We start from the raw sequence: 27,728 nt of genomic DNA, 5'->3' as shown, positions 1-27,728 counted from the left end.
CCCCCAAATTTCCCCCCCCCATCCCTACAATGGTACATCCCCCCCCCCAATCCCGACAATGGTACATTCCCCCCAAATTTTCCCCCCCCCAATCCCTACAATGGTACATTCCCCCCCAAATAACCCCCCCAGCCCCCCCAATGGTACATTCCCCCCAAAATTCCCCCCCCCAATCCCTCCGATGGTACATTCCCCTCAAATTTCCCCCCCAAATCCCCCAATGGTCCATTCCCCCCCCAAATTTCCCCCCCAAATCTCCCCAATGGTACATTCCCCCAAATACCCCCCCCAATCCCTCCAATGGTACCTCCCACCCCCACTCAGTCCCCCCCCCCCCCCCCACGGGAATCGACCCTCCCATCCCCAATCCTCCCCCCCCCCCCGCCATCCCCGGAATGGTCCCGCCCGGCCCCGCCCCCGCCGCTTTCCGCGCGCTCCCGTCCCGGCCCCGCTCCCGCCGCCGCCCTCCCGATGCCGGCCCGGGCCGCGCCGCTGCCCCCGGCCCCGCTGCCCGCCGAGCTGCGCCGACGGTGAGTCCCCGGGGCACCGGGGGGGAACCGGCACCGGGAGCAGCGGGAGCAGCACCGGGGCACCGCCGGGGCACGGCCCGGGGGCGCTGCGCAGGGCTGGTTGCGGCGGGGCGGCGCGATGCAATGCAACACGGTGCAATGCAATGCAACGCGGTGCGGTGCAATGCAACGCGGTGCAGTGCAACACGGTGCGATGCAACGTGATGCGATGCAACGTAATGCAATGCAACAGGGTGCAGCGTAATGCAGTGTGCAATGCAACGCGGTGGGTTGCGGTGCAACGCAATGCAACAGGGTGCAGCGTGATGCAGTGCAATGCAACGTGGTGCAGCGTAATGCAATGCAACGTAACGCGACAGGCTGTAATGCAATGCAGCGTGATGCAGCGTGCAATGCAACGCGGTGGGTTGCAGTGCAGTGCAATGTAACACGGTGCAGCGTAATGCAATGCAGTGTAACACGACAGGCTGTAATGCAATGCAGTGTAATGCAGTGTGCAGTGCAACACGACGGGTTGCAATGCAACACGACAGGTTGCAATGCAACACGATGGGTTGCAATGCAATGAAACGGGTTGCAATGCAACACGGTGCGATGAAATGCAGTGTGTGGTGGGATGTGATGGGCTGCAGTGCAATGCAATGCAACGTGGTGCAACGTAATGCACTGCAACAGGCTGTAATGCAGCGCAGCGCAGTGCAGTGTGCAATGCACTGGGCTGCAGTGTAATGCAACACGACGCGATGTAATGCAATGGGATGCAATGCAATGCAGCACAGCGCAACACGATGCAACACTGCAACAGAATGGGATGCAATTCAATGGAAGTAGATGCAATGGAACACAATGCAACATGGCACTACGTAATGCAGTGCAATGTAACAGGCTGCGTTGCAATGCAACGTGGTATAACGTAATGCAATTCAGCAGGCTGCAACGTAATGCAATGCAATATGGCACAGTGCGATGCAATTGAATGTAATGCAATGTGCTGCAGCACGCTGCACTGTGATGTCATGCAATGCAATGTCATGCAATGTAACACAATGCTGTGCAGTGCAATGCAATGCAACAGTCTACAGTGTGATGCGATGCATCGTAGTATGATGTAATGCAACATAATGCAATGCCTTGCAATGTAATGTGATGCAATGCAATGCAATGCAGCTCAGTGCAGTGCCATACCATGCAATGCAACCTAATGCAATGTGGAACGACATAACAGAATGCAATGCAACGCAGTGCAAGGCCATGCAATGTAATGCAACATAATGCAATGCAACCTATTGCTATGCAATATGATATAATGCAATGTGATGCGATAGCATGTATGCACTGCATGCAATGTAATGCAACAAAATGCAACACACCACAAGGCAATGTACTGCAATGCAATGCAACATGCTGCAATGCAATGCAATGCAATGCAATGCAATGCAATGCAATGCAACAGAGTGACCCGCTCCACTGCACTGTGCTTTGCAGGCCGCGCTGGGCACAGCCTTGATGCCTGGCAGCGCTCTGCACCTTGCTGTGTGGTACTGATAGGGCCCAGCAGCGTGGTGTGGTGTGGTGACAACACCCTGCCTTGCTCTGCACTGACAGCCACCCTGTGTTGCATCGCACTGCACTGACAGCCCCCTCGTTGCACCGTGCTGACAGCCCCCATGCTTTGCATTGCCTTGCACTGCACTGACAGCTCTGCTTTGAGTTGCATTGCACTGCAAAGACATCTCCGTGTTGCACTGCACTGCACTGCCACCCCCCTCATTGCACTGCATCTCGCTGCATGCCTCCGACAGCTCTAGGCCGGGCACTGACCCACAGCACTGTGCTGCCCCCCCCCCCATGCAGAGCATCACCCCCAGGCAGTGCGAGGATCCCGATGCACTGCACAGCCCCCCTCTTTGCCCCCCCCGCACTGCATTTCCCCCATGCACTGCCCTGAAGTCCCCCGTGCAGTGCAATGCCCCCTGGTGCTGTAATAATACCCCCCAGCACTGCAATAACCCTCCCAATTCTCGCCCTGACCCCCCAGGACTGCCGTAAACCCCCCCAATTCTTGTTCTGACCCCCCCAATTCTTGCCCTGACCCCCCCAGCACCGCTCCGCACCCCCAACCCCAAGCACCGCCACTGGGCACGGTTCCCCACGCTGTGCCCACTCCCCCCGTCGCCCCCTCTTCCTCTGCATGGGGCAGCCCCGACCCCCAGAATCTGGGGGGGTCACTGAGGACTGGGGGGGCCCAACGCCTGCCCCGTAGCCAGGCCCCACGTGGCGATGGGGGCGCCCGCCCGTGCCCCCACGTGGCTTGGTCCCCGCGCTGCCACCCGGGGCAGGAAGAAAGGTTTGTTGGGGTTAGTTTTGTTGTTTTTTTATTTTTGGGGGGGGGACAACACGCACACCACGCTCAACCCCATCCCCTCGTGGGGTGGCAGCATGGCGGGGAGGGGGGGGCACCGAAATTCCTGCCTCGATTCCCCCCGGAGGGGGTGGTTGCGGAAGCGGGACGCCCGCCTTCCTCCGGGTGCCACGGCTTTCGCGCCCGCTCCCGCTCTCTTGCGGGGTGCGCGTGGATATTGGGGAGGGAGGCGGGGGGGGCTTCGTAATGCGCGTGCCCCCCCCCACACCCCAAAAAAATCCCCGCCAACCGTCTCGCCCCGTCCACGGGGAGGGCGCCCGGAGGGGCTGGCGCTTCCTGTGCCGCGCTCCCCGGCCGCTATTGTCCCTTCCGCTCTCCTCCCGGCATCCCCCCGGCCGGCGGCGAGGGGGGGGCCCCCAGCGTTCACCCCGTGTGTGTGTGTGTGTGCGTGCCCCTCCCCGTGTCCCGTGTCCCCCCCCCCTCCACCCCAAAACCCACCCCTTTTCCCCACCACCACCCCAAACCGCCCCGCGAGTGCCGCTTCGCTCTCCGGTTCGGCCGCCGCTCTTCCGGGCACGCCGCATCCGGCTCCCCGCGTCCCGGCTGCATGGCCGGCCCCGGCTGCCGGTGAGGGACACGTCCTGCCCGGGGTTAGAGGGTCTTGGGGGGGCTGGGAACGCTTTTGGGGATCCCCAAAAGAAGGGGTCGGGGGGCGTCCCGGCGCCGCTTTGTGCGCCCGCGGGACGGCGACACGTGGCTGCTCCCCCGGCGTTTCGGCCGTGCCCCGTGCCCATCCTTGCGCTTTATTCCCCATCCCCGGCGCCGTTTCGGGGTGTAGATTTTGGGGTACGGCGCCGTTTTCTGCTCGTGCACGCAGCGGCGACCTTCCCTGGGGTGCGTGCGTTTTGGGGGGGGGGGGGGGGGACACCCAGGCGCACGGACACACGCGAGTGATTTCGGGGCGCAGCCGCCCGGCGTTCCTCCCCGCCGCGGATTCCCCTTGACCCCCTGCCCCTCTCCTCTGGCAGGCTGCAAGCTTTGGAGCGGGATGAAGAGAGCCTGAGCGAGAAGGTGGGTGCCGGGTGCTGCCGCCGCCGGCGGGAAACGCCTTTCCGGGGCTCCCCCCCCCCCACACTCCCCCCCCAAAAAAAAAAAGCGCGCGCCCTCAGCTCAGCTCGCGGTCGGGCTCTCGGTGCCTCTTTGGCGCGCGGTGATTCATCGGCGTGGCACGGGAAGGGAGCGCTCGCGAGGCTCCGGTTCGGGGCTCACCCCGGGCAGGGCGGGATGGGGACGGGCAGGGCGGGCAGGCCAAGTGAGAGCCCGTCTCCCCTTGCTGGCCCAGCTTTTTCCCCGGACACGTGCCCTGCGGTGAGGTCGCGGTCCCGCTGCGGTCCGTATGTCCCCGCGTCCCCGTTGTCACGGAGCTCGCCATCATGTCATGTCAGGAGGTCCCCCGGCAGCTGGGTGAGCGGCGCCCGGGTTCGGAGCCGAGCCCCCGCGGGGAGGAAGCCGCGTCCGCCCCCAGCCCACGCTGTCCCCTCCGTCCCCGCAGGAGAGCGTGCAGGAGAAGCTCAGCCTCATCCAGGGCTTCTTGCAGGCGGATGTGCAGGACCAGCTGAGCGAGCTCGAAGCCAAACTGCGCTGCGAGGAGCTGTCGGAGGTGAGACCCGGTGCCCGGTTTCCTCGGAGGGGGGTGGAGAGCTCAGCTGCATTTCGCTCCTGCCCCGTTCAAACCCACGCTGATCCTCTTCCCCCTTCCCTGCAGGAGAGGTACCTGGCCAAGGTGAAAGCCCTGCTCCACCAAGAGCTCTCGGCGGAGAATGGGGACGCGGCGCCGCTGCTGCGGGCGTCCAACGGGTGCTCCAAGAACGGCGCCTACGGCAGCGACGAGGACTCGGAGCGGGCAGGGCCCGACGGGGAAGAGGACAGTGCGATGGAGATGGAGGAAGCGGCCGCCTCTTCCTCTTCCTCAACCCCCGTGCCGCGGGCCCGCAAGGCCAGGAGGAGCAGATCCAACGGGGAGAGCAAAAGTAACGGCTCCGCTCTTGCAGCCGCGTAAAAAGCAGCAGGGAATCGCCCGCCGCCATTCAACACGGAGCGGGAGCGCGGTGGTTCCCCGTGGGGTGGAAATCAGAGCCCCTCCGGATGGGGTTTTGGGGTCTCTTTGCCTTGCTCGGGGCTGGGGGGGGGCAGGGAGGGGGCTGTTGGCTGCCTGGGGGCTGGGGAAGGTGCAGGGCAGTGCGTCCCACGCCGCTAACGCCGACCCTGGCTGTCGTCCCAACAGGGTCCCCTGCCAGCTCCCGGGTCACCCGCAGCTCCGGCCGGCAGCCGAGCATCCTGAGCATGTTTTCCAAAGGGTCAGTACGCGGGGTGGGACCCCTGCCTCCTTCAGGGGGTCCCCGGGGAGCCTTCACCCTCCTCCCTCGCTCCCCAAACCCGCCGGGTTCCCGCGAGGAGCCGGAGCCCCTCGGCGCCCCCGAAGCGCTCGTTACGCCCGGCGTGGAACCCCCGGGGGCTGACCCCCCGGCGTTTGAAACCACCAGGTCCAACAAACGGAAATCGGAGGAGGTGAACGGGGAGGTGAAGCAGGAGGTGAGCGCGGAGAAGGAGGATGAGGAGGAGCTGGAGGAGAAGGTGCGTGGCGGTGCCGGCGGGGGGTGAGCTCGTGGCCGGGGGTGCTCGTGCGTGCGCGTTGTTCCCGAGGCCGCCGGGCGCTCCGTCCTCATCCTCGTACACCCCTTCGTTTCTCCCTCAAGGAACAAGACGAGAAGAGGATTAAAATCGAAACCAAAGAAGGGTGAGGAGCAGAGCCTGCCGTTCGAGCGTTTTCTGAGCAGACCCTGGGGACCCCGCAGCGTCGGTTCCGGCCCCCTTGGGGCTGCAGGGTCGGGGCCGTTCGGCCCCATCGGCACGGGGAGGAGCAGGGGGAAGCAGGGGGTTTTGGGGAGGAAGCAGGGGATTTCGGGGGGAAGCAGGGGATCCAGCCTGCGCCACGCTCGCGCCACCTTTAGGGGCCACTGGGGACGTTTCTCTGCTCTGTGCCTTCATCCCCCCCCCCTCTTTGTGTTTTCTCACTCCCAGGTCTGAGATAAAAGATGAAATTACTCAGGTTAAAACTACAACACCTGCTAAAGTAAGTCGCTTTCCCAGCCCGCACCCCGGCGTTTTTGGGGCTTTTTTCGTTCCTGCGGCTCTTCCACGTGGTGCCTGGGGTTCTCGGAGGGAAGGGGGAAGCCCTTTCCAAGCACGCACAGCTGCCCAAAAATAAAACCCCAGCGAGTTGGGGAGCAGCACGGCCCGCGAGAGCTGCCTTGGCTGCTTTCAAAGAGCCTGGATGCTTTGGGAACGAGAGCACGGGGCCGCTCGGGGAAAGGAGCTCGGAGCCCGAGGCTGGTGGAGGAGCGGGGAGAGAAGAGCTCACGCCGCCCCCCCCGTGTCTTGCAGACCACCCCTCCCAAGTGTGTCGACTGCAGACAGTACCTCGATGACCCTGACCTCAAATTCTTCCAAGGGGATCCCGACGATGCCGTAAGGAATCGGCCCTTTTTGGGGCACGGGGTGCTGCCGGGCGGGGAGCGCTCCTCCAACGCCCTCCTCTCTGTGTCTCGCCCAGCTGGAGGAGCCCGAAATGCTGACGGATGAGCGCTTGTCCCTCTTCGACGCGAACGAAGACGGCTTTGAAAGCTACGAGGACCTTCCCCAGCACAAAGTCACCTCTTTTAGGTGAGGTTTGGGGGGAGCAGGCTAGGAAAACCCCCCCCGGATTCGCAAACCTGGTGGAAAAAAGAAACAAAACCAACACGAAATGCAACCTGCCTCCGTCCCCACCAGCGTCTACGACAAGCGAGGTCACCTGTGCCCCTTTGACACCGGCCTGATCGAGAGGAACATCGAGCTGTATTTCAGCGGAGCTGTGAAGCCCATTTACGACGACAACCCTTGCCTGGACGGTGAGCGTGGTGCGGAGGAGCCCGGGGGGTCTGCGGGGCCGGCGACCCCCCCCCCCCCCCGTGGGACTCAGCTCCTTGGGTTTTGGGCTGACGTCTGCGGCTTCTCTCTTGCAGGAGGGGTGAGAGCCAAGAAGCTGGGGCCCATAAATGCCTGGTGGATCACGGGCTTCGACGGCGGGGAGAAAGCCCTGATCGGCTTCACCACAGGTGGGCGAGCCAGGGCGGCGAGCTCGGCGCCTGTGTCGGTGTTTTAAAGTCCTTGCTTCAATCAGGGTCACTCCCAGAGAGGCTTTTCCATTTATTCCTGGCCCTAACTAGGGGAAGAAGCTGAGTTTTTGGGGTTTGAAAGCGTTTCCCTTCCCGTTTCCTGCAAGGAGCAGGAACGGCACCCTTCCAGGAACCTGTTCTGTTCCAAACAGAGGTGGTGTCAGAGGAGGACGTAGCTCCCCTGGGCAGCAGCAAACGGAGTTTGTGGTGGCAAAGCAACCTGGGGTTGTCTTGGCTTTCTCCTGAGGTAGCAGCACGCCAAGAATAAAAGACAAGTCCCCGGGCAGGGTGCCACTACCACGTGTGCTGAGGTCCCTTGTAGCCGTGTGGACGGGCTGGCTTCCCCCCCCCAAAAAAAAAAACAAAACAAAACAAAACATCTCCTGCAGTCCTAGCTCGGTCCTGACCGCCCGGTTCCCCGGTTCTTTACCTCCCGCTCTCGGCCGCAGCCTTCGCCGACTACATCCTGATGGAGCCCAGCGAGGAGTACGCGCCCATCTTCGCCCTGATGCAGGAGAAGATCTACATGAGCAAGATCGTGGTGGAGTTCCTGCAGAACAACCGCGACGTCAGCTACGAGGATCTGCTCAACAAGATCGAGGTGAGCGGAGCGACCCCCAGGATTGCGCCGGGCCGCGGGGAGATTTGGGGACGGTGGAGGGGGTTTTGCTCTTCCCCCCCCCCCCCCCCTAACCTGCCCGTCCTCGCAGACCACCGTGCCTCCCGCGGGGCTGAACTTCAACCGCTTCACAGAGGACTCGCTCCTGCGGCACGCTCAGTTCGTGGTGGAGCAGGTGGAAAGCTACGACGAAGCCGGGGACAGCGACGAGCCCCCCGTCCTCATCACGCCCTGCATGAGAGACCTGATCAAGCTGGCTGGGGTCACCCTGGGGAAGAGGTGAGCCCCCATCCTTCCCCGCACGGCCGTGGAAACCCGAAAGTTTGCTCCCCGTCGGCTTTGCGGACGGGATCCTCCCGGGAAGAAGCCCGGTGCTTGCTCCCAGCTGGGAGAACTCGAGGGATTTAGCCCGGGTGCTTTCATAGCAGCGGGAGATGGGTGCAGAAATCCTCCCAAAACTGGCCCAGAGGGAATCCCTTTGCTCCGTGGGTGCTGAGCGCGTGGCGGGGGTCCGAGGCGTTGGGCTCACGGCTCTCACCTTGCCCGCAGGCGAGCCGTCCGGCGGCAGGCCATCCGGCACCCCACCAAAATAGACAAGGACAAGGGCCCCACCAAGGCCACCACCACCAAGCTGGTGTACCTCATCTTCGACACCTTCTTCTCGGAGCAGATCGAGAAGGACGAGAAGGAGGACGACAAGGAGAACGCCATGAAGCGCCGGCGCTGCGGCGTCTGCGAGGTAACGGGCGCGTGGGGCCAGGCGAAACGGTGCCGTCCCCACCCCGAACGCCCCCCCAGCCCCATTTGGGGTTCCCACATCACGAGTTCGCTGGGTCCCTCGGGACGGAGAAGCGCGGAGGGGTTTGGGTTGGAAGGATCCCTTCTGGCCAGGGACGGCTTCCAGTAGCTCAGGTTGCTCAAAGCCTCGTCCAACCCAATTCCGAACGCTTCCAACGCTGGGGCATCCGCAGCTTCTCCAGGCAAAAGCTGTTCCAGTGCCTCAGCACCCTGATGGTGAAGGATTTCTGCCTGAAATCCAAAGAGGAGCAGTTCCTGAGGCTGTCCCATAGCCCCTGCCCGTGCTCAAGCTGATTTCTCCCCGCCGCAGGTGTGCCAGCAGCCCGAGTGTGGCAAATGCAAGGCTTGCCAGAACATGGTGAAGTTTGGGGGCAGCGGACGGAGCAAGCAGGCCTGTTTGCAGAGGAGGTGCGTCCCCACTGAGCCACCCTGGTGCCATTTGTCCCCCTCCGGAGAGAGGGGACGGGGTCTGCAAAGCGCCAGGTCCGTCCTGGTCCCCGCACAACGGGGCTGCAGCCACGGTCCTTTTGTGACCCCAGGTGCCCCAACCTGGCTGTCCGGGAAGCTGACGAGGACGAAGAAGTGGACGATAACATCCCCGAAATGCCGTCACCCAAAAAGATGCTGCAGGGCAGGAAGAAGAAGCAGAACAAGAGCCGCATCTCCTGGGTGGGCGAGCCGGTCAAGGTGAGGCTGGGCGCACGGGGCCGCAGCGGGGCCGTGCCTCCCGTGGGGATTTAAAGCTCTCCCCGACCGTCCCGTGCCTCCTCAGAGCGATGGGAAGAAGGACTACTACCAGAGGGTGTGCATCGACTCGGAGACCCTGGAGGTGGGAGACTGCGTCTCCGTCAGCCCCGACGATCCCACCAAGCCCCTCTACCTCGCCAGGTCGGTCCCTGCTCGTGGTTCTTGCCAATTAGGGAGCCCTAATTGCTCTCCTAATTGCTCTGGTGAGGCTCAGAGCAATGCAGCCCCTTCCTGGTGTCCCAGGAAGGGCATAACCTTGGCTCCTCGCCCGCAGGGTGACGGCCATGTGGGAGGACAGCAGCGGGCAGATGTTCCACGCGCACTGGTTCTGCCCGGGCTCGGACACCGTCCTGGGGGCCACCTCCGACCCCTTGGAGCTCTTCCTGGTGGACGAATGCGAGGACATGCAGCTGTCCTACATCCACGGCAAAGTCAACGTCATCTACAAGGCGCCCTCGGAGAACTGGTCCATGGAGGTGGGGGAGAGCCCCGCGAACTCCGGCTGGATTCGGCGCGCGGCGGCGCACGGCGGCGGCGGAGAGGCGGCGGCGCCGCTCCCTGCCAACACCTCTCTCCCAGCAGGGCGGGCTGGACATGGAGATCAAGATGGTGGAGGACGACGGGAGGACGTACTTCTACCAGATGTGGTACGACCAGGAGTACGCCCGCTTCGAGTCGCCGCCGAAGACCGAGCCCACGGAAGACAACAAGTACAAGTGAGCCGCGAGCGGGGCGGCGCGGGGGAACCGCTCCTCGCCAGAGCCGCTGGAGCCTCCCCGCGGCCCCGTCACCGTGCTCCTGTCCCTGTCCCGCAGGTTCTGCATGAGCTGCACGCGTCTGGACGAGGTGAGGCACAAGGAGATACCCAAAGTGGCCGAGCCCCTGGAGGAAGGGGATGGGAAGATGTTCTACGCCCTGGCCACCAAGAACGGAGTGCAGTACAGGGTGGGAGACGGCGTCTACCTGCTGCCCGATGCCTTTTCCTTCAGGTTGGTGCTTGCAGGGGGCTGGAAGCACTTCTAGGGATGCCGTCCTGTCGATCCCACAAGCTAAGCACCCGGCGCCCTGATTTCCGAGAGCTTTAACCCTGATTTCACCTCCCGTTATTCAACGGAGCGACTTCGCTCCGAGAGCCGGATCGTTTCCCTTCAAAAGAAAGAGCTTGGGTGGATGAAAGAGGGATCCAGACCCTGCCTGCTGCCCTGTAATTAGGGGAAGAGAAATAGCAAAGCCCTTTAGGAAGAGGGCTGCAGCGTGCAGGCACCTCGTGCGTGCCCTATTCCGGAGTGGCTCGGTGCCCGTGCAGCAGCGAGGGGGGCAGAAGAGGTGGAAGCAGGCAGGGAGGTGGAAGGAGGATGCTCCGGGCTGCGTTATTTTATTTGGGGTGCTGGAAAGGGGCTCCCCAACGTGTTTTCTCTCCCCGCTCCCCAGCATGAAACCCGCCAGCCCGGCCAAGCGCCCCAAGAAGGAGGCGGTGGACGAGGAGCTGCACCCGGAGCACTACCGCAAGTACTCGGAGTACATCAAGGGCAGCAACCTGGATGCCCCCGACCCTTACCGCGTGGGCCGCATCAAGGAGATCTTCTGCAACATCCGCAGCAACGGCAAGCCCAACGAGGCTGACATCAAGCTGCGCATCTTCAAGTTTTACAGGTGAGCGGGGCCGGGAGGTTCCCACCGGGGCTGCCCGGTGTTTCGGGTGCCGGGAAGAGCTCGGTGGCATCGGCACAAGGTCTCTGGGGAGCCCGCTGGTACCTCGGGCACCTCTGTAGGACCTTGGGGAGCAGCGTGGGCACTGCCTCGGGGCCGCTGGAGCCTCTGCTGCAGCGTGCTGTCAGCGCCGTCCCGGGGTGTGGGTGTTTACCCAAACATTTGCAGGCTCTTAGTCATCCCCCGTGCACCGCGGGGAGATGTGTGCGAGGAGCCTTGGCAGCGGAGAGGAGCGTGCTAACGCTCAGGCCACGTGTTTGAGGCCTCGCTTCCAGGTCTCTCCGCCTTTAAATTTGCTTCGCTGCGCGGCGCTGGCTTCCTCTCCTTCCCCCCAGCAAACCCCAAAAGGTCCTTTGGGTACAAAACGAGTCAGCCCTTTGGTGCTGCGCCCAGCTCGTGCTAGCAGACGTGCTGCGGGAGGAAATAAACCCGCTTCTCTCCGCGGAGATGGAGCCGTGCAGCAGTGGGGGGGGGGAGCACCACAACCTGGGCCGGACCGGGGTTAGGGTTTGCCCCCGAGCGTTTCCCCTAAGCAGGAGCTCTTTCTGCAGACCCGAGAACACGCACAAGTCCATGAAAGCCAGCTACCACGCAGACATCAACCTCCTGTACTGGAGCGACGAGGAGACGATCGTCGATTTCCGTGCTGTGCAGGGCCGCTGCACGGTGGTGTACGGCGAGGACCTGACCGAGAGCATCCAGGACTATTCCGCGGGCGGCCTCGACCGCTTCTACTTCTTAGAGGTGAGGGGCACGGCCCCAAGGGGACCTGAAAACACGCGCTGAGCTCTGCCAGCCCGCGCCTCGCATCTTGGCGAGGAAAGCTCGTTGTGTTCAAGCTTCCCCAACTCCTTCTCTCCCCCACCCCAAGGCTTACAACGCAAAAACCAAGAGCTTCGAAGATCCTCCCAACCACGCGCGGAGCTCCGGGAATAAAGGGAAGGGGAAAGGCAAAGGGAAAGGTGAGTGCCTAAGGGGGTGGGTGGCGGCGTGGGGCACCCGTTCGCGCCTGCCGTTGGGTGCTGCGGAGCCGAGATAAGATTTGCCAGCAGCCAGATGTTGCTGGGCTCTTCTCCCGCTCCGGTGCTCTCACAGGATGCAGCTCTGCGGTCTGTGGCTCTGTTCTTAAGGGACAGCTGTGCAAGGACCTCACCTCTTTGAAATAAACCTCTCGGCAACGGCATCTGGCCCCTCTTGAAGTTTTTTTTTTTTCCTTGCTGGCAGCCCTCTGCTGGGGCTGGCCGCTCTCTAGCGTAGGGTTTTGAACCCTGCCAAGGCGAGGAGCTGCTCCGCGAGCTCCTGCGGCTCTGGTCTGAGCCTGAAGCTGTCTGACTGCATCCACGGGCTGTTGGGTGGAAAGGGATCACGGGGGGAAAGAGGAGAGGCTTTCCTTCCAAGTGCAGGGGCGTATTCTGGCAGTGGCAGAAGAATTACGGGTAGAAAGGTGCTTTAAGCCGATGGTTTAGCTGCTGCTGCGGAGGAGGAGGGCAGAAAAATTCACCTTGTAAGCACTGAGCGGAGGAAATGACTTTGCCTTTTGATGTGAGCGGGGCTCTGCTTGCAGGCAAAGGCAAAGGGAAGTCGTCCGTCACCTGCGAGCAGAGCGAGCAGGAGCCTGCTGAGCTGAAGCTGCCCAAGCTGCGGACCTTGGACGTGTTTTCTGGCTGCGGGGGGCTCTCCGAGGGCTTCCACCAGGCAGGTGAGCGGCAGAGGGGGGGGAAATCTCGCTGCTCGCTTCCTCCAGCCCTTATCTTAGGAGCCCCGAGCTGGATCGGGGAGCACGAAGCGGCGCTCTGCTCATCCGAGCAAGCCCAGGACGCTCTGCCTCGTCTCCCCAGGCGTGTCGGAGACGCTGTGGGCCATCGAGATGTGGGAGCCGGCCGCCCAGGCTTTCCGGCTGAACAACCCTGGCACCACCGTCTTCACGGAGGACTGCAACGTCCTGCTGAAGCTGGTCATGTCCGGCGAGAAAACCAACTCGCTGGGGCAGAAGCTGCCGCAGAAGGGGGACGTGGAGATGCTGTGCGGAGGCCCCCCGTGCCAGGGCTTCAGCGGCATGAATCGCTTCAACTCCCGCACCTACTCCAAGTTCAAGAACTCCCTGGTGGTCTCCTTCCTCAGGTAAGGAGGTGGCGGGGTGCGGGCACGTCCCCGGGAGCCTCGACCGCTGCTCCATCCTCGTTCGTGGTCCCTCTCCCTCCTGGCAGCTACTGCGACTACTACCGGCCGCGGTTCTTCCTGCTGGAGAACGTCAGGAACTTCGTGTCCTTCAAGCGCTCCATGGTGCTGAAGCTCACCCTGCGCTGCCTTGTCCGCATGGGTTACCAGTGCACCTTCGGGGTCCTGCAGGTGGGTTCGAGGCACGAGCACGGCACCCCGAGGTGGTTCACGAGAGCAAAACCCCTTTGACTCCAGCCTGGCTCTGCTCTGAACCGTCCCCTCCAAAGCGGTGCCGTTTGAGCTCTTTGGTTTCCTTCACTCCTCTGCTTTCGAGGGAGCTTCCCAGCTTTTTAGGGGGGAAACTAGACAGGGATTGCCAGACCCCGTTGCTCAGGAGGGTCCCTTCTTTCCCAGGCTGGCCAGTACGGCGTGGCCCAGACGCGGCGGAGAGCCATCGTCCTTGCTGCGGCTCCCGGTGAGAAGCTGCCCATGTTCCCCGAGCCCCTGCACGTGTTTGCGCCCCGTGCCTGCCAGCTGAGCGTGGTGGTGGACGACAAGAAGTTCGTCAGCAACATCACCCGGTGAGCCTTCGGAGCGCTGCGTGGCTCGTCGAGGGTTTAGCTCGTAGGGTTTAGCTGCTCACGGCTTGCCCCGTGCTCCCAGGACGTACTCCGGCCCCTTCCGCACCATCACGGTGCGGGACACCATGTCCGACCTGCCCGAAATCCGGAACGGTGCCTCTGCCCTGGAGATCTCCTACAACGGGGAGCCCCAGTCCTGGTTCCAGCGGCAGATCCGGGGCTCCCAGTACCAGCCCATCCTCAGGGATCACATCTGCAAGGTACGTGGCGGGGGGGGGTGATGCTGCGTTAGCACCCGCCAGACCCAGAGATTAGGGCAGGGATGTTTTGTGGGTGCTGAGCAAACGGGGTGAGATCATCCCCGAGCAGTCCCTGTGTGTTTATCCCAAAACTTGGGGCAATTTGAGAGGCAAAAACGAGGCTGGTGGAGCTGCTGGGATCTCTCCCTCTCCCACAGTGATAACAATGGGGCCGCAGACCTGGTGCTGGGCTGACCGGCGTCCCTCCGAGCCCCTTTGCCCTGCCACCGAGCGCTGGGGCGGTGGGAGGTGACAGCAGGCTTGGCGTTTGCAGGACATGAGCGCCTTGGTCGCGGCGCGGATGAGACACATCCCCTTGGCCCCCGGCTCCGACTGGCGCGACCTGCCCAACATCGAGGTGCGGCTGTCGGACGGCACGACCACGCGCAAGCTGCGGTACACGCACCACGAGAAGAAGAACGGCCGCAGCAGCTCAGGAGCGCTGCGGGGAGTCTGCTCCTGCGCAGAAGGTAGGCGTCAGCACCCCAGCCCGTGGACTGGGAGATTTCCTGCACCTTGTGTGATGGGACGGGGTCAAATCCACTTCTAACCTTGCTAATTAGGGTTAGGTAATTCAGCCCAGCGCCCCTTACACCCATTCCTTCCCGCAGACATCGTCCTGGTGTCCTCATCCCCGCAGGACAAACTGCTCCTTTCACCATTGATATAAACGCTTGCAAAACCAATTTTCCCTCTGCAGCTCGAACGTATAAAATAATATCTTCTACTCGCCCCGCTTCAGCTGATATTTGCTCTTTTAAACCTCCCGAGTGTGAATTTCCCAGCCTGCTCTATGAGCTTCATTCTTTAATTTCATCTGCTGTGGCTGGCGAAGTTATTTCATTTCCACGCTTTCCAGTGACACAGATGAGGCCGTGTTCCTCAAACGTGGCCGTGTCCCTCAAATGCTTTTTTATTATTGCTGGCATTTACGGAGCTGCCTCTGATGGGAGCCACTCAAGAGGCGATTCACAGCGAGCTGTGATCAAGTTTAATCGGGCTGGTGGCGCACGCGGCCCCACAGGGTCAGTCTGGGGAGAGAGCAGCGGATTGATAGCTTTTGCTGCTTTTTTTTTTAATGTTTGGATAATTGCTCCCCGTCTCCCCCAGGGAAGCCCTGCGACCCCGCGGACCGGCAGTTCAACACCCTCATCCCCTGGTGCCTGCCCCACACCGGCAACCGGCACAACCACTGGGCCGGGCTCTACGGGCGGCTGGAGTGGGATGGCTTCTTCAGCACCACCGTCACCAACCCCGAACCCATGGGCAAGCAGGTGGGTGCCGCCGGATCTCTCCCCCCCAAAACGAAGGGTGTCCCCCCCCCCTCTCTTTTCTTCAGCTCCTTCCTTTGTCGCCGCAGGGCCGGGTTCTGCACCCCGAGCAGCACCGGGTAGTGAGCGTGAGGGAGTGCGCCCGCTCCCAGGGCTTCCCCGATACCTACCGGCTCTTCGGGAACATCCTCGACAAGCACAGACAGGTGAAGCGCGGCCGCTCGCGCGCAGCCCCGCGGCGCCGCCACCGCCGAGCCCGCGCCAACGTAACCCTACCTCTGTCGCAGGTCGGTAACGCAGTGCCTCCTCCTCTAGCCAAAGCCATCGGGCTGGAGATCAAATCGTGCGTGTTGGCGAAGCTGAGGGAAGACACCGCGGGTAGGTGCGGGGCCAGCGGTCCCTACACCTCACCAGAAGGGGCTCAGGGGATTGGGATTGGCGTTTCTGCTCGATTAAAGCAGGAGATGAGGGAGGTGGAGAATTAATGGGGGCAATAACAGGGGCTCGGGGAGCACCGCTGCCATCACCCCCCTCCTCTCCCCACAGCGCCCAGCGCCCCGGAGAAGATGGAAACGGTGGAACCGGCTGACTGACGCGCCTCCGGCACCAGGACTCCCAAACATGCACTGATTTATTTTATCCCCTTTTATTTTTTGGTTTTGTTTTGATTTTTTTGTTTGTTTGTTTTTTTGTTTTTTTTTTTGGTTTGTTTTTAAAATTCTCGGTCCGTGGGACCTTCCCTGCGGCTGTGCTCGTGCCCACGTCTCTGCCCTCCGCCGCTGTCTGTGATGGTCGAACTCCACTACCGCCCCGGTTCCCCCCCCCCCGGTGCAGCCCCCCCCGGCCCCGGCAGGGTGCCCACGGGGCCCCCAGCACCTCCGGCGGGACCCCCCCCCAGGTCCCGGCCCTGCCCTGGCCCCCCCCCCCGCCCCCCCACCCTCCCATCTCCCGTTTTTACGCCGCAATGTATTGAAAATAATCGGCCGCTTTGTACAAGTGGGAATTGATACTTTATGTAGTTTTTATATGTTGTAATATTTCTTCAAATAAATCTCTCCTATAAATTATAGCCCCCTCCCCCCACGCCTTTCTCAGGCTTCGGGGGGGCGCAGTAGGCCTCAATCCCCCCTCTGCGGGCCGTTGCTTAGCAACCGCTTCCCGGCATGCACCGCGCGGCCGGCTCCCGGCACCGGAAGTGAGGCCCGGCTGGCCGGAAGTGAAGCGCTTCCCTTCCGGTGGGGACGCGTGAGGGAGGCGGCGGGGCGATGCCGACGGGCGACTACGAGTGAGGGAGCGGGGCCGGGCCCGGGGCGGCGGGAGGGGGCCTGGAGGGGGGGAGCGGGGCTCAGGAGGCGGAATCGGGGGCCGGGGGAGGGAATCGGGGCCCGTGGGGGGGGCATTGGAGGGAAGCGGCGGGGAGTCGGGGCCCGGGGACGGAGCCCGGGGGGGGGGGGTTTGGGGGCCTCAAAATGGCGGAGGGGGGAGCGGGGCCGGCGCCTGACGCTGTGCTGTGTCCGCAGCTCGAAGCCCAGCTGGGCCGACCAGGTGGAAGAGGAGGGAGGAGAAGACGGTGAGTGATCGGGGCGGGGGGGGGCGGCTTCCCTGCCCTCCCCCCGCCGCCCCCCTGATTTTTTTTCTCAAAAAAAAAGCTCAAATTCCCCTCAAATCCCCCGCAGGGCTCGGTTCGGGGCTCCAAACCTTGATTTCTAGGACTGAGAGAGGGAGCGGGCTGTGTGTGACCCGTGACAGAGAGCAGCGCTCCTCTCACCACCCATATGTCGCCCATTTTAGGGGCGGAGGAAGCCTGATTGTTACAATTTTAAAGCTTTTCGGCTTTTTTTGTGCCTAGAAGAGAGCGTAGGGTTCCTCTCCTCCCTACTGGGAGAGGCTCTGCTTGCCACGATCCCATAAAACCAGCGACCAGACCCCACAAAAGCAGCAGGGTGCTTTCCCCTTTTGCTTTGTTCGCTCCAAACCCTGGCAGCGATGATTTTCCGCTTCTCTTCCCGCAGACAAATGCATCACCAGTGAGCTGCTGAAGGACATCCCCCTGACAGGGGTGCTCGGGGGGAGCCTGAGCGCTGAGGCCGAGCTGCTGAAGGGAGGTAAGAGCTGCCTAAAATCCCCAAGGGGGGGCTCTTCCCCTGCCCTTAAACCCCCCGGGCAGCCCAGTCACTGCTCCCCACCCCGCAGGCCCGCTGCCCTCCCCGAAGGAGCTCATCAATGGCAACATCAAGACCATCACGGAGTACCGCGAGGAGGAGGATGGGAGGAAGGTGAAGGTGAGTGGGGCCTCTCCCTGCTGCTTCTCTCCCCCTCGTTGCTTTTGGGGGCGTTAATTGTCTCTGTGACCCTTCCCCAGATCATCCGCACCTTCCGCATCGAAACCAGGAAGGCCTCCAAGGCGGTGGCACGTCGGAAGGTGAGAGTTTTTTGTGGTGAGGGTAGCAGCAGGATGGATTTTCTTCCGTAGAAAAAGGGAAAAGCAGAAGGCAGCGCTCCAGGAGCTGCTGTTTTTTACCCGGTCTGCGTTTGGAACGGTTTGGGAAGGGAGCGTGAGTGAGGAAAACTTCCCAATCTGCCTCGTTTTTCCCCAGAACTGGAAAAAATTTGGCAACTCGGAGTTCGACGCCCCCGGCCCGAACGTGGCCACCACCACCGTGAGCGACGACGTCTTCATGACGTTCATCACGAGCAAGGAGGTGAGGCTGGGGGACGAGGGGGGGACACCCTGGGGAGCCCCTAAATGGGCCCAAAAGGTGCTGAGCCCTCTCCTTGCGCCCAGGACCTCAACTGCCAAGAGGAGGAGGACCCGATGAACAAGCTGAAGGGCCAGAAGATCGTCTCGTGCCGTATCTGCAAGGGCGACCACTGGACCACGCGCTGCCCCTACAAGGACACGCTGGGTCCGATGCAGAAGGAGCTGGCCGAGCAGCTGGGGCTGTCCACGGGCGAGAAGGAGAAGCTGCCCGGAGGTACGGCACCCCGAATCCTTCTTCTTGGGGCTCTCCCCTGCCCGAATTTTGGGGCGGTTGGGGTTTTATCAGGCCTCCTGTTGTTTTTTTGTTTTTTTTTTGCCCGCAGAGCCGGAGCCGGTGCAGGCTCAGCAGAGCAAGACGGGCAAGTACGTGCCGCCCAGCCTGAGGGACGGCGCCAGCCGCCGCGGGGAGTCCATGCAGCCCAACCGCAGGGGTAAGGCTCGGCCTCCTCGGCCTCCTGTCCTCTCCCCCCCCCCGAGTGTCCCCTGCTCCCCCCTGAGCCTCCCCTGTCCCCCCAGCCGACGACAACGCCACCATCCGCGTCACCAACCTGTCCGAGGACACGCGTGAGACCGACCTGCAGGAGCTCTTCCGCCCCTTCGGCTCCATCTCCAGGATCTACCTGGCCAAGGACAAGGCCACGGGGCAGTCCAAGGTGGGGTCAGGAGGGATTTTTGGGGGGGCGACACCCCCCCGTTCTTCCTCCACACCTCCTCTTCCTCCTCCTCACCCCTCTCCCTCGTTTTTTTTTCCCCAGGGTTTTGCCTTCATCAGCTTCCACCGCCGCGAGGACGCGGCCCGTGCCATCGCCGGGGTGTCTGGTTTCGGCTACGACCACCTGATCCTCAACGTGGAATGGGCCAAGTGAGTACGGGAGGGTGCTGGAGGGCACCCAAGGGTGCTGGGGGGGCACCTAGGGGTGCTGGGGGCTTGCCTCTGGCTGCTCCCATCCTCACCCCATCATTTTTTTTTCCTCCGCAGACCCTCCACCAACTGACCCCGCTGCCTCCCCTCTGTGCAGCTGGCCCCTCAAAATAAAAATACTACAGCACTACGCTGCCGCGTCCTCTCTTCCTACCCTCCTAAGCTTTTTAGGCTGAAAAAAAACAAGCAATTTCACCCCAAAAGTCGCACCACGACGCAACGCTGCCGATTTAACCTTTACTCCCCCACCTCTCCGGGTGGAAAACGTTCACCCGAGGGCCTCGCGGCGCCCTGCGGCGGGGCCGTGTCCCCGTTCCGTGCTCCCGCTGCGCTCCTGGGCTGCAGCTCCAGGCTCTCCCCTTGCTCCTTGCAGCAGCAGCAGCAGCACACGCTGTCGGCCAGCGCGGCGTAGAGCAGCGGGTGCAGGCAGATGTTGAAGTTGACGAGGATTTTGCCGAGCTGGGCGGCGGCGTGGACGGCCCGCGAGACGCCGCAGTCCTCCGGGGCCGGCCTCAGGCGGCGCCTCCACAGGTTGAGGTTGCGGAAGACGTGGTAGGGCAGGTAGGAGAAGGCGTAAAGGGCCACGCTGGCCCCCACCAGCACCCCGATCCTGCGTTTTTCCAGCGGGCTGAGGTGAGGGTTGCGAAAAACCACGCGGGCCACGGCGCCGTAGCAGAAGGCGGTGAGCAGGAAGGGCAGCGCGCAGCCCAGCGCCGCCAGCAGCAGGCTGTAGGGGATGTAACAGGGCAGGCGCTCCCGCGCCGCGCTCCCCAAACACTCCACCGTCCCCTCCTCCTCCTGCAGCTCCGAAAAAACAAACGTGGGGGCCGAGAGCCCCGCGGCCAGCACCCAGACGGCCGCGCTCAGCGCTTGGGCGTGCCGGGAACGCAGCCGCCCGTGGAGCCGCAGCGGGTAAACGATGCCCAGGTAGCGGTTGAGGCTGATGCAGGCGACGAAGAAGGTGCTGCCGTAGAGGTTGCAGTTGAAGAGGAAACGTTCGAGCTTGCAGAGCGTGGCGCCGTAGCTCCAGCGTTTGGGAGGCCGGTAATAAGCCGCCAGGGCGGGCAGGGAGAGCGAGTAGAGGGCGCCGCTGACGGAGAGGTGGAAGGAATAAACCACGGGCGCCGGCCACGGGCGTTCGCGGGCCAAGCGGAACACGGCCAAGGCGTTGCCCAGCAGGGCCAGGGGGAATTGGGCCGCCAGCACCGGCCACAGCGCCTCCTGCGAGCGGCTGAAGTTGGCGCAGGGGCTGCCCGAGGTGGCGTTGGCCATCCCCGGGGTGGTTTTAGGGTCGCTGATTCAGCGTGGGGTGGTTGGAGGCGGATTGGGGAGGATTAGCGAGCCCCTTTGGGGTTTTTTGGGGTTAGGATGCGTCCCCCTGTCCCGCTGAGCACCCCGAGGACTGTGCTTCGTCCCCGCAGCCCCAAAACTCGTCCCACTCACCCCGTTGTGGCTCTGCGCCCGCTCCCAGTGCTCACTGTCCCCTCTGAGGTGGCAGCTGTGCTCTTCCTCACGCTGTCCCCGGTGCCCTTTGTGCTCCTCTTCCTCCCAGCACCCCACCCCGGGGCACTGAGGCTCAGGAAACGCGGCAGGGACGGGCGCTTCCCCTTCTCGAGCCACCTCAAAACCGCAGCCGTGACGGCCCCGTCCCCTTCCCGCTGGCACAAGCGGGCAGCTCGAGCTCTGCCCAATTAAATCACGCCCCACCTTAATTAAATTAAGCTGACCCCGCGTTTTCGCTCCCCCCCCCCCACGGCCAGCACAGCACCACGTGCTCGTTCCAAGCGTGTATTGAGCAGGAGCAGGGCCCCCCCCCCCGGTGCCCACTTCCTTCTCCCCCCACAGTCTCCACGCGTGGCAGGCGGCTGCAGCCTCAGCGCTTCCCCTTCTTGCCGTGCCCGGGCCTCCTGAAAATGATTTTTCCCCTGGCCAGCAGCTTCCCTCGCCTCTTGGGGCCGTGCTTCTGTCCCTCCCGGGCCGGCCGCTCGCTTCCTCGTCCCGTTTTTCGCCCGGCTGCTCCTTGGGGCTTGGAGTCCGTCCGCACCGGGCCCTTTTTTCGTGCCACCGGGCGAGGTTTTGGGGCTCCGGGCTGCTCCTGCTGGCTGCGCCGCCGGCGTTTCCGCGGCACGGCAGAGCCCGAGGGGCCTCGCGGCCTCTTGGCGCGGTTGGGAAAGAGATCTGGGCGGGCAGATGCCGAAAATAAAAACACAAAAAGGGGAAGTTTAGCGGGGCAGAGGGGTTTGGCCGGGCGGCGTTGGCGCCGGGGGGAGGTGTCAGCGCGTTTACTTGCAACCGAGATCACGGCAAGCTCAGGGTTTTTCGCTTCATCAGCCACGCAGGGAGGAAAAAAAGAGAGGCTGAGCCTCAGCCCCTCGTGGACTCACCTTCGTCGGGCTCCTGGCCCAGCTCCTGCCGATAATATTCGGCGTCGCTCTCGTCCGACTGCCCGGCCGCATCCTGCTGCTCCGGCGCCCCGGGGTCCTCGGCGTCGCTGTCGCCGTCCTGCTGCCGTTTCCTCCGGATCCCCGCTAGGCTTTTCTCCCTGCCAAAGCGGTGTCGGTGCTCAACCAGCCTCCGATCCCGCTGCCTCCTCCTCCTCTCCTCCCTTCCCTGCCCTCCCGCCTCACCGGTGAGCCTCCCGCTGCTGCCGCTTGCGCTCCACGGCCGCCTCCTGCTGCTGCCGCCGCTCCGTCTTCAGCTTCAGCTTCGCCTCTTTCCTCGCCAGGATCTCCTGCACCTCCTCCTCCGTTTTGTGAACTGCCGGGGAGAAAACCGAGCTCCAGGCACCGACCTCAACCCCCCAGCAGTGGAAGCTCAGCAGGGAGAAGCCCGGCGCCACTCACTGAAGCTGTGGAAGAGCACGTTGCCCTGCGCCAAGCCCTCCTCCACCTTCACGAGCTGCAGCGTCATGCGGGGCCCGATCTAGGCGAGGCGGGAGCAGAAAATCAGCTCAGCCCCGAGCTCCCCGGGACGATCGCGGCCTCCACGGTGCCGTCGGGAGGCCGGAGTCCTCCCCACGCACCTCGGTGAGGCGCACGGCGCTCTGCTGAGCCTTCATGTTGCCCCGGCCGGCGTAGGCTTGTGGCAGCTCCAGGGTGTTGTGGGTCCCGTCCTGCTCGGCCTCGCTCTCCGACAGGTTGATGTCTCTGCCCGGGAGGAAGAGGAGCGTTGGGGCTGGGAGGAAGGCGCCTCCGAGCCCTTCTGGCCCCGCACGCACTTCACCAGCAGCTCGCTGATGTCCTCCAAGCGGCTCATGTTGGGGAATTTCTCCTGCAGCAGCTTCTTCAGGCCCTTGCTCACGCCCACGGGCACCACCTTCACGCTGCTGCGGGGCGAGGAAGAGGAGGAGGAGGTGAGCAGGGCCGGGCAGCGAGGAAGAAGAAGGGGAAAAAAGGATTTCCAGGCACACAGCACCGTGCTTACTAGTGTCGGAAATCCAGGAGCTGCGTCTCGGCATCGTAGCTGATGAGCAAACACCTCTTGATGTTGTTGAGGTTGACCTGCGGGCAGAGGAGGAGGAGTTTTAGGAGGAGAAACGAGCCCCGCGGGGGGGATCCCGGAGCTGGACCCTCCTCACCTTGTGGACGTTGATGGAGGGAAACATGTTCTGGAACATGCTGGCCATCAGCTTGACGTGGATCTGTTGGAGGCCGAAGTTGCTGAGCACCAGCAGCGGGTGCTGGGTGAACTGCTGCTCGTGCATGCGGTGCCGTTTGAGGGACGAGACCACGTCCTTGATCAGCGAGTACTGGGGGGACAACGGGGTGGTGAGGAGCTGCTCCACAACCCAACAGGGGTGGAATCAGCGCACGGGGACACCCACCTGCATCACCTTGAACGTCAGCGTCGGGCCCCCGGGCAGCCGAAACAGCTTCTGCGGGGAAAAAGGGAACGATGAGCAGGGGGGGAGGTGACTTTCAACCCCCCGGAGCGAGCACCGCAGCCGCATCAGTGCGTTTACTTTGCACAAAATCAGCGCCGAGGCTCAGCTGGAGTTTGTCATCAGCTGCAGCTGCCAGCAAAGGGATGAAATCCCCCCCAAATCGTCCCCTCCCACCCCAAAAAAAGACCCGCAGCCACTCACGAAGTTGATGCTGGAGGTGGATTTGCTGAAGACCAAAAAATGTGTCACCCCCAGCGGCCCGGCCACGGCCACGAAATCTTTCATCGAGTTTTTTTTCCGCACCTGCAGCGGGGGAAAGGGGCAAACCCTTGAAATCCTTCCCCCGGGAGGCTCCCGGTGAGCCCGGTAACCGGGGCAGGATCCATCCCCGTGCTCACCTTGAGGGCCCGGGCGGTGTAAGGCTCCATCACCTTGCGCACGTCCAGGATGAGCTGGCGCACGTTCTTGCCCACGCGGCCGCGGTGGAAGACGAAGGAGTGGGGGACGGTGCCGAAGTCCTGCTGCGCCTGCTGCACCGCCGCCGCCCGCTCCTTCTTCTGGTTCTTGGTCTGTGGGGGCAACTGGTCAGGACTGGGAAGGGCCAGGAAAGGGGGTGCAGCCCTCCCCGGGACCCCCCAATCCTTGTTGTGTCCCCCCTGGGAAGGACGGAGCCCCGGTTCTGGGGGTGCTGTGCTCCGGGGGGTGCCTGGTTCTGGGTTTCCCGTTCTCTAAGGCGTGGCCTTGCCCCTTCCCCATTTTGTGAAGCCCGTTCCTGGCCCGTTCCCTGAGTTCTGGTCCCGGTTCCTGCCCCGGTTCCCTGCTCCTGGCCCCTTCCCCATTCCCTGAAGCCCGGTCCCGGTCCCTTCCCTTACCCCATAGCCCCCAGGACCCGCTCCTGGCCCCTTCCCTTCCCCCCTTTCAGCCCATTTTGGGTCCCTTCACCCCATTCCAGCCCTTCCCCGCTCCCTGAAGCTGGCTCCCGGCCCCTTTGCCGTTCCCCAAGGCCCCTTCCCCGCTTCCCAGCCCCCGAGGCCGGCTCCCGGTTCCCTCCCCGCTTCCCCGAGGCCCGGTCCTTTCCCCGATCCTGCTCCCAGCCCCTCCCCGCTCCCCCAGACCCGTTCCCGGCCCCCTCCCCGCTTCCCCCAGCCCCAACCCCGACCCCCCCCGCTCCCCCAGCCCCCCAGGCCCAGCGCCTCCCCGAGGCCTGGTTCCGGTCCCGGTGTCCCGAGCCCCTTCCCCGGTTCCCCCCGGCCCCGTGACCCCCAAATCCCGCTCCCGGTCCCGTTCCCGACCCCCTCCCCGGTTCCGTGCCCCCCATCCCGTTCCCGTTTCCCCCCCCCCCCCCGGACCTTGCTGGGCCTCCCCATCTCCCCGCCGCCTCCTCCTCCGCCGCCGCCGCCACCATGCGGCCGCCGCCACTTCCGGTGCCCACCCTTGAAGCGTTCCCCCGTTGCGTCACTTCCGGCCGGTCCCCCGCTCCGACGCGCCCCCGAGCCCGCTCCTCGCGTTCCGCCCCCCTGTTACCATGGTTACGCGGCCCCCCCACCCCCCCAAAATCCCCCCCGGAGGCCTCCGAGGCCCGGGGGTACCGGGGGGGGTTTCTAAGCCGGTCCCCGGCCCGGCTCCGAGCCCCCCCCCCGTGTAGCAGCCAGCACAAAGCTCAGTGCAATGGGGGGCGAAGTCACAGCTTTAATGGAGCCCCCCCCCCGGGGGTCCCGAAACCCCTCGGGGCTCCACAACGTCCTCAGAGCCCCCCTGGGGGCTCCCCAATACCCCCAGAGCCAGAAACATCCTCAGCCCCCCCTCCTCAGAGCCACCTGAAGCCCCCTCAGGGCTCCCCAACAACCTCAGACCCCCCCTCAGGGCTCCCCAAAGCCCCCCCAGGGCTCCCCAGTACCCTCAGAACCCCCCCAGACCTCCCCCTGACACTACTCCAAACACCCCAAAACCCCCAAAGCCCCCCCAGGGCTCCCCAACATCCTCAGAGCCCCCCTCAGGACTCCACAACATCCCCCAAGTCCCCCCAGGACTCCCCCAATACCCCCAGAGCCCCTTCCCCACATCCTCTGAGCCCCCCCCAGAGGTCCCCAACACCCCCAGACACCCCCCAGAGCTCCCCAACCTCCTCAGAACCCCCTCAGAACTCCCCAAAACCCCTCCAGAGCCCCTTCAGCGCCCCCCAAGCCCCCCCTCAAGCTCCCTCAGGCCTCCCCTTGGCACTACCCCAAACACCCAACAACCCCAGACCCCCCGCCCCGTGCCTCCTCAGGACTCCCCAAAACCCCTAAAAACCCCCAAAGCTTCCTCCCCCAAAAAAACAGAGACCCCCCCTGGGGTTGCCCTAGGGTTCCCTGAACCTAAAGCCCCTCAGAGCTGCCCCCCAAACACCCTAAAACCCACAGAAATGCGCCAATACCTCCAGTTTCCGCCCCCCCCCCAAGCCCCGTAACCCTTTGAGGCCCCCCAAAACCTCCCCCCACCGGTCCCCAAGCCCCCTCCCCACCTCCTCGCTGCCCCCCGAGCCTCCCCGACCCCCTCCCCACACCTCAGAGGGCCGAGCCCTGCGGGACCCCCACCCCTCTCCCATCCCTTCACCCCCCTGCCCGCAACCGGGGTGCTCAGGGCAGCGCCCCCACCACCTCCCCAACCCCAATCCCAACAAAGGGGAGGGGGCCGCCATTGGTCCGAAGACCCCCCCCCCCTTTTTTTTTCCCCAGCAAGACCCCCGCCGCGCTCAGAGCGGGGCGATCCTGCGGCGGAAGCAGCCGCAGGTGAGGCACCGCAGCACGGCCATGCTGAGGTGGAAGAGGGTCCCGTAGTGGAAGAGGAGGCGGTAGTAGGTGCCCACCGACAGGTCCCCCGAGGGGTCGGCGTATTTGAGGGCCACCAGCGGCGTGTAGAGCCCGTTGGTCTGCGTGCGGAACGCCGGCCGCCGCGCCCCGATAACGCTCACCATAGCCTGGGGACGGACGAAGCCGCCTAAGCCTCGAGGTGGTGAGGGTCCCCTTCGAAGGCATGGCCCCAAATCGTGTCCCCACCCTTCCCACCCCGTCCTCCTCGCACCTCGGCCACGGCCGCCGGGCTCTGCCCCAGCGTGGCGAAGATCTCGTGGGAGGCCGGCAGGTAGACGTCCTTGAAGTACCGCACCGTGGCCTCGTCGGCGCCGGGGAATTCGGAGCGCGCCACCTCCTCCATCAGCTTCAGCTCGAAGTCGGTGTTGACGGGGCCCGGCTCCACCATGGAGACGCTGTGGGGGTTTGGGGAGCTCAGGGGGGGCTCTGCGGGGTCCCCCCGATCCTATTCTCCCCCCTCCCCGAGGTCTCCTGGTGCTCACAAGACGTTGAACTGCAGCAGCTGCACGGCCAGGCTCTCGCAAAACCCCTCCACGGCGAACTTGGAGGCGGCGTAGACGTCGTTGAAGACGATCCCTGAAGGAAAAGAAGGGCTGGGGTGGGCGAAGCCCCCCCCAAAACCACCATCGTCGTCATCGTCCCCCTCTTCGGGGCCTCACCCTGCAGCCCCATGACGCTGCTGACCACCACGATGTGGCCGCTGCGGCGCCGCTTCATCTCGGGCAGGACGGCCTTGATCATCCTCACCGCCCCGAAGAAATTGGTCTCGAAGACGCGCTTCATCTCCTCCACGCTGATGCTCTCCACGGGGCCCACGTGCCCCACGCCGGCGTTGTTCACTGCGGCGGCCCCGGAGGGGGCTCAGAACCCAATCCTGGTCCCCATTTCCCCCATACACACCCCCTCTTAACCCCGCTGTCCTCACCCAGCACGTCCACCCGGCCCCCGGGGATGCTGCTCAAGCACTCGGCCACCGAGCTGTCGCTGCAGACATCGAGGCGTTGGATGCTCAGCGTCTTGCCCAGCGCCGGCCCCGCCGCCTCCTCCAGCTTCCCCTTCTTGCTCAGGTCCCGCATGGTGGCGATGACTGCGGGGAACCCCGCAGTTGTAGGGCCGAGGGTTGGAGAGCCAAACCCGGGCGGCCTTTTTCCCCTAAGCTGCTTTGGTAACACTCTAAAGCCTCTAAATCCTTCTCCCGGAGACTAATCCCCGCTGTAGGGTCGGCCACAGGGTGCACGGGGAGAGGGGACGCGGCGAGCAGGGGGCATGGGGTCGAGGATAGGGTGCGGGGACCCCGCGTGGGTCTGCTCGGGTGCCACAAACACCGGCCCCGAGCGTGGTGTGTGCTGCAGGTGCCGTCCCCGACCCCGTCCCTGTCCCCGTCCCCGTGTCCTCGCGTCCCCAAGCACATGGGGGACACCTGGGTGAAAGGGGGCGTGAAATTTTTTGGGGCGCTACGCGGAGGAAGAAACCCCGAGGGTGCCCTCGTTGGGGTGAACACAGCAAGGAGGGACCCCAAACCCTTCGCCCTCCCGACCCCAAAAGGATTTCTAGGGCCCAGGGTCGCCCTCCTCACCCTGGAAGCGGCGCTGGGGGTCCTGCGCCAGCCTCACGGCCACGGCCAGGCCGATGCCGGAGGAGCAGCCGGTGACGAGGACGGTGCGGGGCGCGGGGCCGGCCATGGCTGCGCTGGCCTCGAGTCCAAAGGCTCTTATGGGATCAGGACCCGGCGTCACGTGGCGGCGGGATCAGCCTCCCCGAGCCCATAGCGGGGTCCCACCGCCTCCAGCCCCCATCCTTTGCCCATAACCCCCCCAAAAAAAACAAATAAAAACCCCAAACGGGGGCACGCGGCGCTGCGGCCCTATAGCGAGGTGCTGCCACGGGGACCCCATATCCCCCCCCGGGGCGGTTTAGGGGCGCTGCCACAAGGTGCCCATGGGGTTGGGGAGGGGGCTGCGGTGCCATATGGGGTCGGGGGGCTCGGCTCAAAGGCCGGGGGGCGTCCGGGGGGGG

General features: G+C 63.9%; 4 protein-coding genes across 8 annotated transcripts; 2 read left to right on the top strand and 2 right to left on the bottom strand.

The window, feature by feature from the left end:
* The first annotated feature begins 469 nt into the window (after window positions 1-469).
* DNMT1 (DNA methyltransferase 1) lies at window positions 470-16,270 on the top strand. 4 transcript variants are annotated; one of them, XM_084303997.1, is made up of 34 exons: window positions 470-530; window positions 3,921-3,963; window positions 4,445-4,552; window positions 4,658-4,922; window positions 5,177-5,249; window positions 5,436-5,526; window positions 5,649-5,689; window positions 5,974-6,025; window positions 6,337-6,420; window positions 6,506-6,615; window positions 6,724-6,842; window positions 6,957-7,049; window positions 7,559-7,710; window positions 7,820-8,007; window positions 8,278-8,467; window positions 8,837-8,934; window positions 9,066-9,213; window positions 9,299-9,414; window positions 9,548-9,749; window positions 9,856-9,989; window positions 10,089-10,262; window positions 10,705-10,926; window positions 11,535-11,727; window positions 11,855-11,945; window positions 12,548-12,682; window positions 12,822-13,104; window positions 13,191-13,332; window positions 13,558-13,724; window positions 13,807-13,984; window positions 14,298-14,493; window positions 15,134-15,297; window positions 15,384-15,500; window positions 15,582-15,672; window positions 15,841-16,270. In XM_084303997.1, exons 1-34 carry the CDS (start codon window positions 472-474, stop codon window positions 15,885-15,887), a joined length of 4,566 nt encoding a protein of 1,521 aa, XP_084160123.1. In that variant the 5' UTR covers window positions 470-471; the 3' UTR covers window positions 15,888-16,270. The 4 variants fall into 4 exon arrangements, with proteins under 4 accessions (XP_084160123.1, XP_084160125.1, XP_084160122.1 ...); XM_084303999.1 differs by having other exon boundaries at window positions 9,853-9,989; window positions 15,610-15,672; XM_084303996.1 differs by having other exon boundaries at window positions 9,853-9,989.
* Window positions 16,271-16,500: 230 nt separating this feature from the next.
* EIF3G (eukaryotic translation initiation factor 3 subunit G) lies at window positions 16,501-19,107 on the top strand (the record flags this gene model as incomplete). Of its 2 annotated transcripts, XM_084304091.1 has the most annotated exons (11): window positions 16,501-16,579; window positions 16,815-16,864; window positions 17,307-17,399; window positions 17,488-17,576; window positions 17,657-17,716; window positions 17,892-17,996; window positions 18,080-18,269; window positions 18,379-18,486; window positions 18,572-18,708; window positions 18,811-18,917; window positions 19,035-19,107. In XM_084304091.1, the coding sequence occupies exons 1-11, from the start codon at window positions 16,560-16,562 to the stop codon at window positions 19,048-19,050; spliced, it is 975 nt and encodes a 324-aa protein (XP_084160217.1). In that variant the 5' UTR covers window positions 16,501-16,559. The 2 variants fall into 2 exon arrangements, with proteins under 2 accessions (XP_084160217.1, XP_084160218.1); XM_084304092.1 differs by lacking the exon at window positions 19,035-19,107 and having other exon boundaries at window positions 18,811-18,921.
* Window positions 19,108-19,214: 107 nt separating this feature from the next.
* LOC311220517 (uncharacterized protein) lies at window positions 19,215-24,285 on the bottom strand (the record flags this gene model as incomplete). The annotated part of the gene is made up of 14 exons (XM_084304080.1): window positions 24,210-24,285; window positions 23,259-23,429; window positions 23,062-23,163; window positions 22,801-22,851; window positions 22,555-22,725; window positions 22,401-22,477; window positions 22,195-22,302; window positions 22,000-22,123; window positions 21,821-21,899; window positions 21,605-21,734; window positions 21,362-21,519; window positions 20,856-21,155; window positions 20,421-20,670; window positions 19,215-20,067 (listed from the first exon to the last, which is right to left on the bottom strand). Exons 1-14 carry the CDS (start codon window positions 24,225-24,227, stop codon window positions 19,215-19,217), a joined length of 2,592 nt encoding a protein of 863 aa, XP_084160206.1. The 5' UTR covers window positions 24,228-24,285.
* Window positions 24,286-25,594: 1,309 nt separating this feature from the next.
* On the bottom strand, window positions 25,595-27,394 carry RDH8 (retinol dehydrogenase 8; the record flags this gene model as incomplete). The annotated part of the gene is made up of 6 exons (XM_084304079.1): window positions 25,595-25,819; window positions 25,924-26,107; window positions 26,195-26,288; window positions 26,372-26,551; window positions 26,638-26,799; window positions 27,289-27,394. 6 exons carry the CDS (start codon window positions 27,392-27,394, stop codon window positions 25,595-25,597), a joined length of 951 nt encoding a protein of 316 aa, XP_084160205.1.
* Between the last annotated feature and the right edge of the window lie 334 nt (window positions 27,395-27,728).

The sequence above is a fragment of the Netta rufina genome, assembly GCF_964035555.1.
Source record: "Netta rufina genome assembly, chromosome: 32".
NCBI lineage: Eukaryota > Metazoa > Chordata > Aves > Anseriformes > Anatidae > Netta > Netta rufina.
Note: the sequence above shows the minus strand (reverse complement) of the source record. Positions and strands in the feature narration are given on the sequence as shown.